The sequence below is a fragment of the Panthera tigris genome, chromosome A2, assembly GCF_018350195.1.
Source record: "Panthera tigris isolate Pti1 chromosome A2, P.tigris_Pti1_mat1.1, whole genome shotgun sequence".
Classification (NCBI taxonomy): Eukaryota; Metazoa; Chordata; class Mammalia; order Carnivora; family Felidae; genus Panthera; species Panthera tigris.
The window spans coordinates 56,404,646-56,418,571 of record NC_056661.1 but is presented as its reverse complement, the minus strand read 5'-3'; the positions used below and the strand labels follow the sequence as shown (position 1 = coordinate 56,418,571).

The 13,926-nt window shown below is 45.6% G+C and overlaps 2 protein-coding genes across 5 annotated transcripts in view; one reads left to right on the top strand and one right to left on the bottom strand.

Annotated features, from left to right (window-relative positions):
• The window catches only part of CFAP92 (cilia and flagella associated protein 92 (putative)), an 82,434-nt gene that overhangs the window by 66,500 nt on the left and 2,008 nt on the right, over nucleotides 1–13,926 (top strand). For 2 of the 3 annotated variants that reach the window (XM_042979623.1, XM_042979624.1), the window contains exons 13-15: nucleotides 10,223–10,387; nucleotides 10,925–11,137; nucleotides 11,226–11,370. In XM_042979623.1, coding sequence (XP_042835557.1) covers nucleotides 10,223–10,387; nucleotides 10,925–11,137; nucleotides 11,226–11,370 — 523 coding nt within the window. Of the gene's footprint in view, nucleotides 1–9,566; nucleotides 9,700–10,222; nucleotides 10,388–10,924; nucleotides 11,138–11,225; nucleotides 11,371–13,926 lie in introns of those variants that run through there. The other variant, XM_042979625.1, reaches the window with a different exon arrangement.
• ACAD9 (acyl-CoA dehydrogenase family member 9) overlaps nucleotides 13,153–13,926 on the bottom strand; it is a 42,866-nt gene continuing 42,092 nt past the window's right edge. For both annotated transcript variants that reach the window (XM_042979627.1, XM_042979628.1), the window contains one exon: nucleotides 13,153–13,718. In XM_042979627.1, the coding sequence (XP_042835561.1) occupies nucleotides 13,618–13,718 (101 nt within the window). In that variant the 3' untranslated portion in view covers nucleotides 13,153–13,617. The remainder of the gene's footprint in view (nucleotides 13,719–13,926) is intronic.

Here is a 13,926-nt window from a genome sequence, read left to right as displayed (position 1 = left end):
TTTTTTTGTAGTAATAGCCACATCGAAATCTTTGCTAAAGTCAACCAGCTGGACCTACTGGACGGTTTCTAGTGACTATTTTCCTGAATAAGGTTTACAATTTACTATTTCTTTACATGTCTCCTAAGTTTTGGTTGAAAACTGGACACCTAAGGGGCACCTGCGTGGCTCAGTTGGTAAATCCGACTTTGGCTCAGGTCATGATCTTGCTGTTTGTGAGTTTGAGCTCTGTATTGACAGCTTGGAGCCTGGAGCCTGCTTCAGATTCTGTGTCTCCCTGTCTCTCTGACCCTCCCCTGCTTGCACTCTGTCTCTTTCTCAAAAATAAGTAAACATTAAAAAAAAAAAAAGAAAGAAAACTGTACATTTAAAATGCATTGCAGTAGGGGCACCTGGGTGGCTCAGTTGGGGGACTCTTGATTTCAGCTCAGGTCATGATCTCTTGGTTGGTGGGATCGAGCCCCACCTTGGGCTCTGAGCTGACAACATGGGGCCTGCTTGGAATTCTCTCTCTCTGCCCCTCCCCTGCTCTCTCTCTCACATCTCCTCTGCTGGTGCAGGCAGGCAGTCAGCAAGCGATATATGAAGAGCATATTAAGGTGGCTATTTCATTTCCTGTGTCTCCCCATTAATTAGTTTGCTTGCCTGTTGCTTGTGCCACGTAGGACGGCAACCTCAGGTCTGCTGAGCAGCTCACCTGCTCTGTTGGTTTGCTGCCGAGATTGCTGTCGTTGCTTATAATTGGCCCTGCCCGTGGGCTTTGCAAGCTGCAGTGCAGATCAAGTAAGTGTGCACTCAAGCGGGCAGTGCAGCTGGTGATCTTCCTGACTCGCACACCCTCGGGAGAACTACTGCTCGAAGTGCCCGGGGATGGCAGGAATGACGTTGACGCTTCCTGTTCTTACCCGAAGTTGAGCACGTTTCCATGAATAAACACTTTGAAGTTTTTTGGTATGCTTTTGGACAGTTTCCAGTGGTTACTTTTGACAGTTTTGTCCAGTTTTATTGTTTTTTGACGGAAGGATTGGACTCCTTACTCTACCATACTAGAAGTCCTGTCTTCCTCCTAGCCAACTTCAAATTTTTACTTATTTCTATTCTTGCGATGATGTGTGCGTGTTGTGTCTACGTAATCCTTTGCTTTACTATTTTTTTTTTCTTTCAGAAAGTTTTTGTAGATAATGAACTTTCAGGGTGCTTGCAGGTCCATGGTTATCATTGTCTTTGCACTTGAATAGCACCTGAACTGTTTTTGAGATTATGCTTTCAAATCTCTGCACGCAGCCTTCCCCCCACCCCCCACCAAACCCATGGCTTTCTAAAATCAAGAATCGTGGGTAAGTCTGATGCCCACCTGATCCTGTTTCCTTTTTAACTAGACTGTCATCTCCTCTGGAATCTTTTAAAACTTTCCCTTAAACCTTAGTGTTCACCTCGGTGTCGAGGTGGGAGCTTTTTGTTTTTCACTGAAGCTTGAAGGGCTTTCCTCCATTTTGTTTGCCCTCTTAATTTGTACTTGTTGGTATTTAAGTTTTTTTTATATTTATTTTTGAGAGAGAGAGAGACAGAGAGTACTAGTGGGGTAGGGGCAGAGAGAGAGGGGGAGACAGAATCTGAAACAGGCTCCAGGCTCTGAGCTGTCAGCACAGAGCCTGACGTGGGGCTCAAACTCACCAACTGTGAGATCATGACCTGAGCCAAAGTTGGACATTCAACCGCCTGAGACACCCAGGTGCAACCCCCCTTTTTTTTCTTTAAATTTTTTTTTAATGTTTATTTATTTTTGAGAGAGAGAGACAGAGCACAAGTGGGGGAGGGGCAGAGAGAGGAGGAGACAGAATCCGAAGCAGGCTCCAGGCTCTGAGCTGTCAGCACAGAGCCCGATGTGGGGTTCGAACCCACGAACCACGAGATCGTGACCCGAGCCAAAGTCGGATGCTTAACCGACGGAGTCACCCAGGCACCCCTCTTCTAAAAAGATTTAAATTTTTGTTCATCATATTTACATTTTGGATCTATCAGGAATGTATTTTTTGTATGAGGGTAGGACTCTAATTTCATTTCTTCCACATGATCAATGGTACCAGCGCTTTGCTTAAATGCCCATCCCTTCCCAAATGATTTATGTTGCCTATTCTGTCAGATCAAGTTGCTTTTCATACATGAGTTTGTTTATGGGAGATTGAGATCTTTATTGAAATTGCATTTACGAATGCCTTATTTTCTTCAAAGAACCAGTGTCTCTGTTGTTTTTTGATTCCATATTGTACACTTATTTCCTATTGATTTCTGCTCTTATTCCTTCTTCTTACTTTCTCTGGCTTGAATTTGCTCTGCTTTTTCTGATTTCTTCAGATGGATGTTTTGATTATTTTCAGATATGCGTCATTTTATTATCTTAGTGTATTTATTTTGGCTAAAAATTTCCTATGAACATCAAGTGCATCCCCGTTTTTATACATTGTGTTTTCATGACTCAGTTAAAAATGTTTTCTACTATCCATTTTCATTTTTTGTTTGATCAGTGGATTAGCTAATAGTATATTCTGTAATTTCCAAATACTTTGGGCTTTTTGTTACCTCTGTTTTTCAGTTCTACGCACTGCTGTCGGAGAATATATTCTGTATAATTCCTATCCTTTGTTGATATTTTACAATCCAGAAAAGGTCAGTTTTGGAAAGTGTTCCAGAGTATTTGAGAAAAAAAAAATATATCCTGCAGTTGTTGACAGTGTTCCAAATACATCAACTTTGTTTTGTTTTTCAAACCTCTATCCTGATCTTTAAATTCTGATTCTTCTCTCAGTTACTAGGGGAAGTCTGTTAAAATCTCCAAATAGGATTATGGATTTGTTTCTTCTCTCCTGGTTTTGCTTTATATCTGCCCGCTTATGTTTTAGATATACACAAATTTAGGACTGCTTTATCCTGTTGATTTGATTTTTATAAATATGATAAGTCTCTTTTTGTCTCTGGTAATACTTTTTAGAGCAAATACCGTAAAATGCATATATCTTAAGTATATAGCCTCATTCATTTCCATCTATGCACATCCCTGTGAAACCATTACACAGATCAGGGGGTAGAAGGTTTCTATCACCCCAAAAAGTACCACGCTCCTTCCCAATTAACTACTATCTTGAATTCTGTCATCATGGAATAGGTTTGCTTGCTATTTGTTGGACCTTATATAATGGAACCATACAGCGTGCATCCTCACACTGGCTTCTTTTGCTACACAAACATATTTATAAAGACTTATGTTATTACATATTTGTTGCTGTGCAGTTTTCCATTATGCGTATGCCACAATTATTTGTTCTCCTGCTGATTTCCATTTGTGGTGTTTTCCAGGGTATTTTGGGGGAGGCTATTATGGCTAAAGTTGCTATGGTGTTTTTATACAGATCCTCTTTGTTGGACCCATCTACTCATCCCTTTGGGCATATACCTAGGAGTAAACTTACTGGGTCATAGGGTAGGCATGTGTTTAACTGCCACATTTCCGAAGTGGTTGTGCCATTTCACACTTCTGCCAGCAAATACAGGAGTGTAGCTTTCCATCTGTGCTCCAGACACTTGAATTTGTCCATCTTTATAGTCCTACCCACTCTGGTGAGGTGTACTGGTATTACATTTTAATTCTAATGTGCTTTTCCCTGATGAATAATAATACTGAGCACCTATTTTCACCTACTGTCGGCTATTTGTATATTTTCTTTTGTGAGGTGCCTGTTCAAATGCAGTTTTTCCTCCAGCTTATCTGGACTTTGCTTTTTTTAAAAAATCCAGATAAGCTGTGAGTTACATGCATTACAAGTATCTGTGTGCGTGGCTTGCCTTTGCGTTATTTCAGTGTCCTATTTTGAGGACACGTGTCAATTAGTTCCATTTATCACGGTTCTCTGGTTAATTTTGGGGGGACATTTTTCTTGGCAGAATGCTAGCTTGGCAGTTATTTTCACACTTTAAAGCTGTCAGTTTTGCTCTTTTTGAAGATACTGTCCTCTCCTGGTTGCATTTAACATTGTTCTCCTTTTTTCTTTTTTAAAAATTTTTTAGTGTTTATTTTTGAGAGTGAGTGAGCGAGCGAGAGTGAGCGCATGAGCAGGGGAAGGGCAGAAAGAGAGGGAGACACAGAATCCAAAGTAGGCTCCAGGCTCTGGACTGACAGCAAAGAGCCCAAAATGGGGCTCGAACCCACCAGCTGTGAGATCATGACCTGAGCCAAAGTCGGACGCTCAACCGACTGAGCCACCCAGCTGCCCCAAAATTGTTCTCCTTTTCCTTTTCAGTTTTACTATGATGCTCCTAGGTGTATTTTTCTTTGTATTTACCTTGCTATGGGTTTGTAGAGCTGATTGAATCTGTGGCTTGATATCTTTACATTAAAAAAAATCTAGACCAGTATTTCTTTTCAAAAATACTTCTGTTCTAGTCAAGTTCTCTCTCCCTGTCCTCCTGGGATTCTAATGATGTTAGATATTTTCACTATGACTTACATCTTATATTACTTATATATCTCATGCTTTTATTTTTCCATGTTTTAGTGGGTGTTCTTCAATCTGGATATTTTTTTAAATGTTTATTTTTGAGAGAGAGCATGAACAGGTGAGGGATGGGGGGTGGGGGAACAGAGGGTCTGAAGTGGGCTCCGTTCTGAGAGCAGAGAGCCCAATGTGGGGCTCGAACCCAAGAACCATAAGATCATGACCCTTGCCAAAGTAGGACACTCAACTGACTGAGCCACCCAGGCGTCTTCAATTTATACCATACGGTAGTATACAGTACAAATTTTAACTAATCTATCTTAACTCATTGATCTCTTCTGCTGGATGTTCATTCTGCTGTTAAATCCATCCAGTGAATTATAATTTTAATGATTTAAAAAATTTTAAGATTTCCATTTGATTTGGATTTAAGAAATCCATTTGATATGGATTCCAGATATCTAGTTCAATTCTCCACCTTTTCATTTAGCTTATTATATTAATTGTAATTCCAGTATCTGGATTATCTTGGGTTTCTTTCTATTACCTACCTTTTCTCTTCGTTTTCCTATTTGGTCCTGTGTCTTGGCATGTGTCTTAGTTTTTTAAAATTGAGACATAACCGACATGTTCTATTCGTTTCAGGTATACAACATAATGATTCAGTATTTGTGTATATTGTGAAATGGTCACCATGGTAAGTCAACGCCCATCACCACATATAGCAATTTTTTTTTTCCTTAGGAAAACTCTTAAGATCTACTTTCTTAGTAACTTTCATATACAATGTAGTACTATTAACTGTAGTCACCATGCTATCTATGTATCACGTCCCCATGATTTACTTATTGTATGATTAAGAGTTTGTACCCTTTGACCATTTATTAATTTCACCCACCCCCTACCTCTAGCAACCACCAATGTGTTGTGTATTTATGAATTCGTGTTTTTGTTCATTTTAGATTCCACAAGTAAGTGAGGTTTCTCAGTCTTATTTCATGTAGCATAATGCCCTCAAGGCCTATCCATGTTGTCACAGAAGGCATGATTTCCTTCTATTTTATGGCTGAGTAGTATTGCATTGTGTAACACACACACACACACACACACACACACACACACCCCACTCCACATCTTTGTCTGTTCATCCATGGATAGACACAGGCTGCTTCCACGTCTTGGCTATCATAAATGCTGCAGTGAACATGGAGGTCCATATATCTTCTTCAGTTAGTGTTTTCATTTCCTTCAGATAAATACCCAGTAATGGAATTGCTGGATCATATGGTAGTTCCATTAATTTTTTGAGGAACTTCCATACTATTTTCCATAGCCGCTGAACCAATTTACATTCCTACCAAGGGTACGCAAGGGGCCCATTTTCTCCACACCCTTGTCAACACTGGTTATTTCTTGTTGTTTAAATAATAGTCATTAAAACGTGTGGGGTGGTTTTGATTTCCATATTCCTGACGGTTAGTGATGTTAAGCATTTTTTTATTTACCTGTTGGCCATTTGTGTATCTTTTCTGGAAAAATGTTTATTCAGAACTTCTGCCCATTTTTAATCAGGTGTGTTTTGTTGTTTTTTGATTGTTGCTATTGAGCTATAGGAGTTCTTTATTTAGTTTAGGTATTAACCCCCTTATTGGTTGTATCACTTGCAAATGCCTTCTCCCATTCAGTAGGTTGCCTTTTCATCTTGCTGATGGCCTCCTTTGCTGTGCAGAAGCTTTCTACTTTGACGTAGTCCCACTTGTTTATTTTTGCTTTTGTCAAATCCAAAAAAATCATTGCTAAGACGGATGTCAAAGAGTTAACTGCCTATTTTTTCTTCCAGGATTTTTATGGTTTCAGGTCTTAGATCCAAGTCTTTAATGCATTTTGACTTGATTTTTGTGTATGATGTGAACTGTGGTCCAATTTTTTTTTTTTTTTTTGCATGCAGCTGTCCTATTTTCCCAGCACCACTTATCGAAAAGACCATTCTTTCCATTGTATATTACTGGCTCCTTTATTATAAATGGACTATATATGTGTGGTTTATTTCTGGGCTCTATTCTGTTCCATTGAACTTTGTGTCTATTTTTATGGCAATACCATACTGTTTTGATTATAATAGTTTTGTGATATAGTTGAATCAGGAAATGATGCCTCCAGCTTTGGTCTTTCTCAAGATTGTTTGGGCTCTTTGGGGTCTTTGGTGGTTTGGTAAAAATTTTAGAATTGTTCTATTTCTGTGAAAAATGCCATTCGAATTTTTATAGGGATTGTATTGAATTGGTAGATTGCCTTGGGGTGTTTCCTTAAATGGTGAACACTGTACAGGAAAAACTGTATCTTCCTACAGAGAGGACTTAATTTTCTTCTAGCACGCCAATGAAGGACAAATTCCCCTAAAAAGGCTTATCCCTTGTTTGCATTTATTTCTAAGCACAGATTTTCTGAATTTTCGACTATAAGCTTAGGGTGTAAACAGGTGCCTTCCTCCTTGGCACACTCTGGAATCCAGTTTTTGATTTCCAGCATGGTGACACTTTCCAAAATACCTGCTGAACATTGAACCTCTTAGCTGCTTTTTTTTTTTTTTTTTAATGTCTTCTGTTTATTTCTGAGACAGAGCATGAGTGGGGGAGGGGCGGAGAGGGAGGGAGACACAGAACCCCAAGCAGGCTCCAGGCCCTGAGCTGTCAGCACAGAGCCCAATGTGGGGGGTCGAACCCACGAACCATGAGATCATGACCTGAGCTGAAGTCGGTCGCTCAACTGACTGAGCCACCCAGGCGCTCCGAACATCTTGGCTGCTTTTTCTGCCTGGGTTCTTGTCTGCTCCATTCATCTCATTCATGAGCAATTTAGGAATCAGCAAATAAATACCTTGAGAGTAAACTGTGTAGGGTGGGTGGGGGAGGATTCAATGTTTTCTCCTTCTCTCCAGGTTCTTGGCCCCTCGAATTCTGACTTCCTTGATCACTATCCAGTGATGTTAAGCAGATGTCCATTTCTCTCTGCAGTCCTGTCAGTTGCTTAATAAACTTTGAGGCTGTATTGTTAAGGGGCACAAATGTTCATGACAGTTATACCTTCTTGCTCTGTTTCTCAATATACAAGGTCTCTTGATAGATTTTTATCTTGAATTATGTGCTCCAGTCTTCCGAATGCCACTCCAGTTTTTCTCGTCTTGGTTTTGTGGTTCCTTTTTGCCTAGTTTGTATTCTTCCTCCCTTTAATTGCAACCCTGTATCTTTTGGTCTAAAGCCATTCTTTTTAAAAAGATTTATTTTGTAATTAATCTCTACACCCAACATGGGGTTTGAACTCACGACCCTGGGATCAAGAGTCATATATGCTTTACTGACAGGGCCAGCCAGGCACTCCTAAAGCAGTTTTTATAGACAGCATGTTAGCTTTAAAAAAAAAAAAAAAAATTGAGTCCGAGATTTGCCAGTTGGCAAGCCATTTACTGAGAGTATTGTTAGATTAGGCTTTTGAGGCTCACTTTTAAATTCTTCCTTTCTTTGGTTAGACCAAAGATTTAAGAGTTACACGTTCTTGGTTTCTAAGGTGGCTGTCCTAAAGACCACATTCATTTTTGTAAATTCCTACTGAATTCTGAAACTTTAATAAAGTGTATTCTGAGATCGAGAGAGTGTGTGCAAAAGGGGAAGAGGCACACAGAGAGAGAAAATCCCAAGCAGGCTGCGGCCTGTCAGCGCAGAGCCCAACATGGGGCTTTAACCCACGAACTGTGAGATCATGCCCTGAGCAAAAATCAAGAGTCGGACACGCAAATGACTGAGCCACCCAGAGGCGGCCCCTGAAACTTTTTATATTAATGCCCTCCTTTTCCTATGCACACCTTGCCATCCCTTTTATATATTAAGTCTCCAGAATTTCAGTTCTAGGTTACTATGCTTTTCTGGTCCTTTTTAGACAAGAAAACATCGCTTGGTACCTTTGTCCAAACTCTTGGGTTTTCCTCCTCCCTTTTGAATTTTCTTCCCAGTGTATTTTCAAAGTCTCTGCCTAAATTCCCAGGCCTTGCACACCTGACACACTCACCTCAACTGATGTATAGTCCTAGGTTCAAGTTCTCCACCTTGTTTCCTGCTCTTGTAGAATCTGAGGTCAGTCTGGTACTTTTCCCTTCGCAGGTGGCCTGCTGTCTCTTGGGGTCTCACACTTCATAAACAGTGTGTCCAGGCTTGGAAGTTTCCTGATCTATTCCGATGTTCCTGCTTTCTTAAAAGTTCCGATTCCCGTTTCCCCCTTCCTTTTGGGGCTTCTGTTATTCACACATTTTGGGTTTGGTTCCCATTCCCTAAACTCGGGCTTGCTGTCTGAGCCTGGATTCCAGTTCACGAGTTCACTCTGCAGCGTCTCACTCGCCCGCGCCCCTGATCTCAACTCTCGTGTTTTGCCCCCAGTGTTTGTTTCTTTCGTCTGCCGTTTTTAGGATTGCATGTACGATCAATTTTTATCCCATCCCTTCCAATAGCTTGGCTTCAGTTCAGTTTGTGCCTCTGGTCTTGGATACTGGTCCTCCTCCTCAGGCATCTAGTTACTTTGGCTGAAGAGTCCAACTTTCCCTGCAGCCTCCACCCCCAGGGCAGAGAACGCCAGGCATCCAGAAACACCGTTGACCACTGTTTTGACCTCACGTAATCTCTTTTGGTTGGAACTTCAACCTCAAACTCCAGGAAGTATCATAAAAGGAAGAAGCGGACTCCCTTAGGTCGTAATCCATCAGCTCTGAGGACTTGCACTTTTATTGACGCAGACTGACTCATTCCGACCAACCCTCCCACTGGAAAAACTGGACCAAATACTCAGTGCTCTGACGAAGCCATGTGTGCGCCACCACAGGGTCCTAGCTCAGATGGCCCGTCTGGCACGGTCATCTGGAAGGTGCTCCAAGGCAAGAGTTTTGTCCCTCACCCGATGACGTCTGGCCTGCCTTTGCCTTCAGTCCCTGTTGCTCTCAGCCATGCGGGTCCTACTGCCTTGACCTTTCCTTCGTGTCTGAGTCACAGATTTATTTAATCTTTCCCTTGGTTACTTTGCTTTCTCTTACAGAAACTGCTCAGAGACTAAGACACTGGGGCTTGGCCTGAAGTAGTGGTTAGTATGTGAGTCAAGGTCACCATCTTCGGTTAAGAAAAAAAGTTCCTTCAAAGCAAAAGATGGTGACTTTGCTGGAGGTGCACAGGCAAGTGAAGGGCAGGCTATGGGTGCTGCACAGTACGGAGTGCAGCTTCATCCTGGGGCCCCGCCACCTTTCCCTGCACTGTTCTCTTTCCTCACTGCTGTTTTCATTCACAAAGGGAGCTGACAGACCACCATGGGGCTCTGGAGAGACGGGGACGCTCCCTATGTAGTCAGCACTGAAAGGTGACCACGGGCAAGGATGGGATATACCACGAAAACCTGAAGCTTCTCCCACTTCTGGCCATCTGAGCCACAAATTCTCTCCATGGCTGGGTGCTGTGTGTTTCAGTCACACCGACCTTACTTACACCAATCTCCTTTCTGGTCCCGAGTTCCACCCCGGACGGTGAGGCGTTGGACCTGATGGCCCTCTGGCAGTGTTCTGGGATGGAGTGGCCGCCCTGGTGCTCAGGAAGTGACACCTGAACCACAGCCATGTCCCAGGGGTCCGCTTGCTCCACATAAGCTGGCAGCTGGTGTCGAGGGGCCTGTGTGCGGGTTGTGACCGGTGTCTCTTTCTTCAGAAAAATATTGCCGGGGTCTACCAGGTCGGCAAGAAGCCTCCGAAGTCTGTGGTGAAGGTGATCAGAATCGCAGTGCCTGCCAAAGACGCGGTTTATAACTACAGCATCCAGACCCTGAATTCCACACAGCTTGCCAAGAAGGAGCTGTATCGAGAGATGGCCAAGGTGAGAGGCCCAGAGAGGGAGGCAGTGGATGCAGCTAACCCAGTGAACCCTCTCCTCTCGTGACCATGCTGCCCGGAGGTCAGCAGGCACTCTCCGACGTGCACAAGAGAGTCAACCAGTGAGGGGAAGGAGACAGGGGGGTCGCACCCTGGAGGGAGAGGTGTTCTGTTCCCATGCTACATGTGAATCCTCCACACGTGGGAGAGCCAAGCGATCCTCAACACCTGCTCCCGGGCACCTGTCTGCACACAAGTGTGGAGGCCTCGCCTTCCCTAGAGAGCTCTTGTCGCTGTCACCCCGAAGGAAAAGCTTGGCTGAGGCTGCCAGCACGTGACCTTTAGAAGAGGGCTGCTTCTGTCGAGAACACCCACGCCACCCTCACGGTTCAGTTACTCTGGAGGTCTGGTTGTCAGGGACTGTCATTCTGTCCCCCCTATGCCGCCGTTTCTGACACCTGCTTGGAGACTGGAGGGCTAGTCGGCCCCGTCCGTGTCTGTTACCAGCCCTTCTACCCTCGTGTCTGCCCCTCGTTTCTAGGAACCAAGGAAGAGGTTCACGTACTCCCAGAATTACCTCTCAGCCATGGTGGAGCCCCAGGACTCTGAGGAAGAGGAAAAGAAAGCCAAGAAGCAATCCCGCCAGGCCTGGCTCATGGCCAACGGATTCCAACTGACAGGTCTTCACAAAAGCACCGAAAGCGACCGTCGCATCAGGCTGCCGCCCGTTGGCATGGTCACAGAGCTGAACGAGGTCCGGGGGGGGGGGGGGGGCAGTAGGGCCTCAGGCGGGGTGTGCACAGGAACCTCCCTCATAACTTACTGTGCCGTCCTCCACGCAGGAGTGGAGGGAAAACACACCGCTCGCTAACGTGCTGGGTCGAAGGAGGTGGACGTGGGACCGGCGCCACCAGGACTTTGACCTGTACAGGAAGCCACCACTTTTCTTCGAGCTGCCCCCTTCTCCAGTGCTAAAGCCCAGAACAGGTAAGAGGCCTTTGCGGGGCTGAGCCTCCCGATGCCATGGGCAGTTGGGAACTCTGCTGCTGTGCGTTTGTGGCAGGATCCATTTCGCTTTAGCTGCCCAGACTTTCTGAGAGTCAGATTTGGGTTTGGCGTCAGCAGGCTGGGTGAAAACTCAGGGGCCCTGGATTCTAATTCCAGCTGTCATGCTAACTTGCTGTGTGACGTTGGGCAAGTTGCTTCACTGCTCTGGGTCTGGTTTCTTACAAAACGCAGAAGTCGGAAGATAGGTCTAAGGGCTTTCTGAGCCCCAACACACATTACCCAGGACCAGATGCCTGGCCAGTGGCTGGGGGCAGGGGCTCTGGGCACCTCTGGGACCTTCTGACTCCCTTCCTATTCCAAGATGCTGCCATCCCTCTCTGGGGGAGGGAGGGAGCCTAGGAGCATGGGTCCCTCTCACCCTGTTTATGAAGATGGGCCTCATTTACAGGTTAACAGAGAATCCAGACTTGTTGGTTGCCAGAGCCTTTGGTCAGGGAGAGAGAGGAGAGAGAAACTCATCTCTGGTTTGCCAGAGAAACCTTTCTCAGAAAGCTAGATCAGATAGATAAAATGGATTTCTTTCTTCCCGCAAGCCCCGAGGGCAGTGGGTAACAGCTCTGAGAAACAGTTGGAAATGCTGGCAGGCTGCTGAAATTGGCCTCCCTCCTGTCTGGCCCTTGCTGCCTCCCTCCGGAACAGGCTCTGGGGCTGCGTGAAGGTCTCCTGGCCTGGCCCAGCGATGCCAGGCCCCACTGCAGGCCTTCCCAAGCCGCGTTCCCTGGGCACGGTGGGTAGCCAGTGCCAGCTGACAGCAGGCCACAGACGCACACTGGGGCCTCTCCTCCCCACAATGTGTTTAAGGAAAACTTGGAAACGGCAGGTGGGAAAGGGAGATTTGAACCAGGGGCCCCAGCCTTTGAAACTCAGCTGGATGCAGAGAACCAGCTGCCGCCAGGGGCGACCATGACTCCGGGCCCACAGTGAAGCCCTTTCCCGAGGGCTGCCCTCAGGGGCGGGAGGTCTGAACAGATGCTTCCCTGGCAAAGGTGCTCCATGCAGCCTCCGGTCCTGGCACTATACTAGAAGGTTAGTACTCTCCATTTTGTACAGAATGCTTCCCTGCGAACAAAACACTAAGAATGTCAGGTTTCACTGGAAAGTCACGTCCAATGTCACAAGATTTGTAAACTTTTACCTCTTGAAGATTAGTTCCCCAAACCCTGGCGGAGTGCTCAGGCCAGCCGTCCACGCAGACTGACTCGTATTTGAAGGGAAAGGGAAGGGCCTGGCCTCCTCCTCCCACCTCCAGGTGATGGCCAAAGCGGGCTTTCTGGAGCCCCAAACTTCTCAGGACCAGGTGAGGCCTGGAAGCGTGCCAGTGTGAGCACGCAGGGACCAAGGCATCTGGCTAACAACATCAGAAAAGAGTCTAGAGAAATGCAAAGGTCTATTAGTGTCACCTCAAGATTCCTTTTTGTCCCCTCTTCAAGAGTGAAGGCCAACTTCTATAGAGACAGGAAACAGGCCCCAGGCAAGAAACAGCATATGCTGTCATGCAGCCGACCATATGGTTTTCACCCATCACCCGAGAAAGCCCAGAGACAGGGACTTGGTACTCCCTGGAGCACTGTGGCCTGGGCACCTGCCCGTCAGCATTCAGGGCCTTCCTCTTCCTGCGGGGTGAACACAAAGGGAACTGGAGGCCATCACCAGACGGGGGATCCCAGGGCTCTGAGGAAAAACGTGACCAGTGCGGCAAAGGCTGAAACACAAACGATGTTTTCTGGTTTTCGTTAGCTCCCAGTATATGTTTTAAGTGTATATGCTCCACGTACACAGTTGGCAGGTGGTTTCTTGGAGAACGCACAGCCCACCAGAAGAATGTGTGGTCCGGCAGAAGCAGCTCCCCAAGCCCGAAACAGGTCCCCACCAGCCTCGTGCCACAGGCAGCGATGTCTCCCACTAAACTAGCAGAAGCCCCTCAAATCCCAGGTGTCACCAACTGCCTTCTCTCCGTTTCTTCAGCACCTGGGATCAGGTCAAGCAGCAGGGCCTGCAGGGCAAAGCCTAAAGAGGTGCCTTGAGGCCAGGAGAAGGCCCTTTTGGTATAGACTGGGAAGAAACGGTTCCACTTGTAAAAAACCCCAAGTCCTCCACCTTCTGGAGAAAGAGTTGTCCAGCGATGGGCCATGGCTTGGGGGCAGCAAGGAACACTGTCCTCTTGCTTCAGGACGTCCTTTCCAGGGGGTGGGCACAGATGTAAGCTCGCTTCTCTAGGACTTGCTCGGATACTTTCTTAATCTGTTCATCTAGATTTTCTGGAGAATCTGGGAGGAAAAAAGAATAGATTTGTGATAACAGAAATATTCCTGGAACTTCTTTTTTTTTTTTCAAAGAACAGCCCACCCACCGTGAAGGGAGTCCTGAAGGTGACCCTCTTCCTCCAAACCCCCAAGGAGGTGATTCTGGCTGCAGGGAGAAAGGAGGGAGAGGGGCTTCATCCCATAAACCAAAGGGTTCATCCTGGTAACCCCG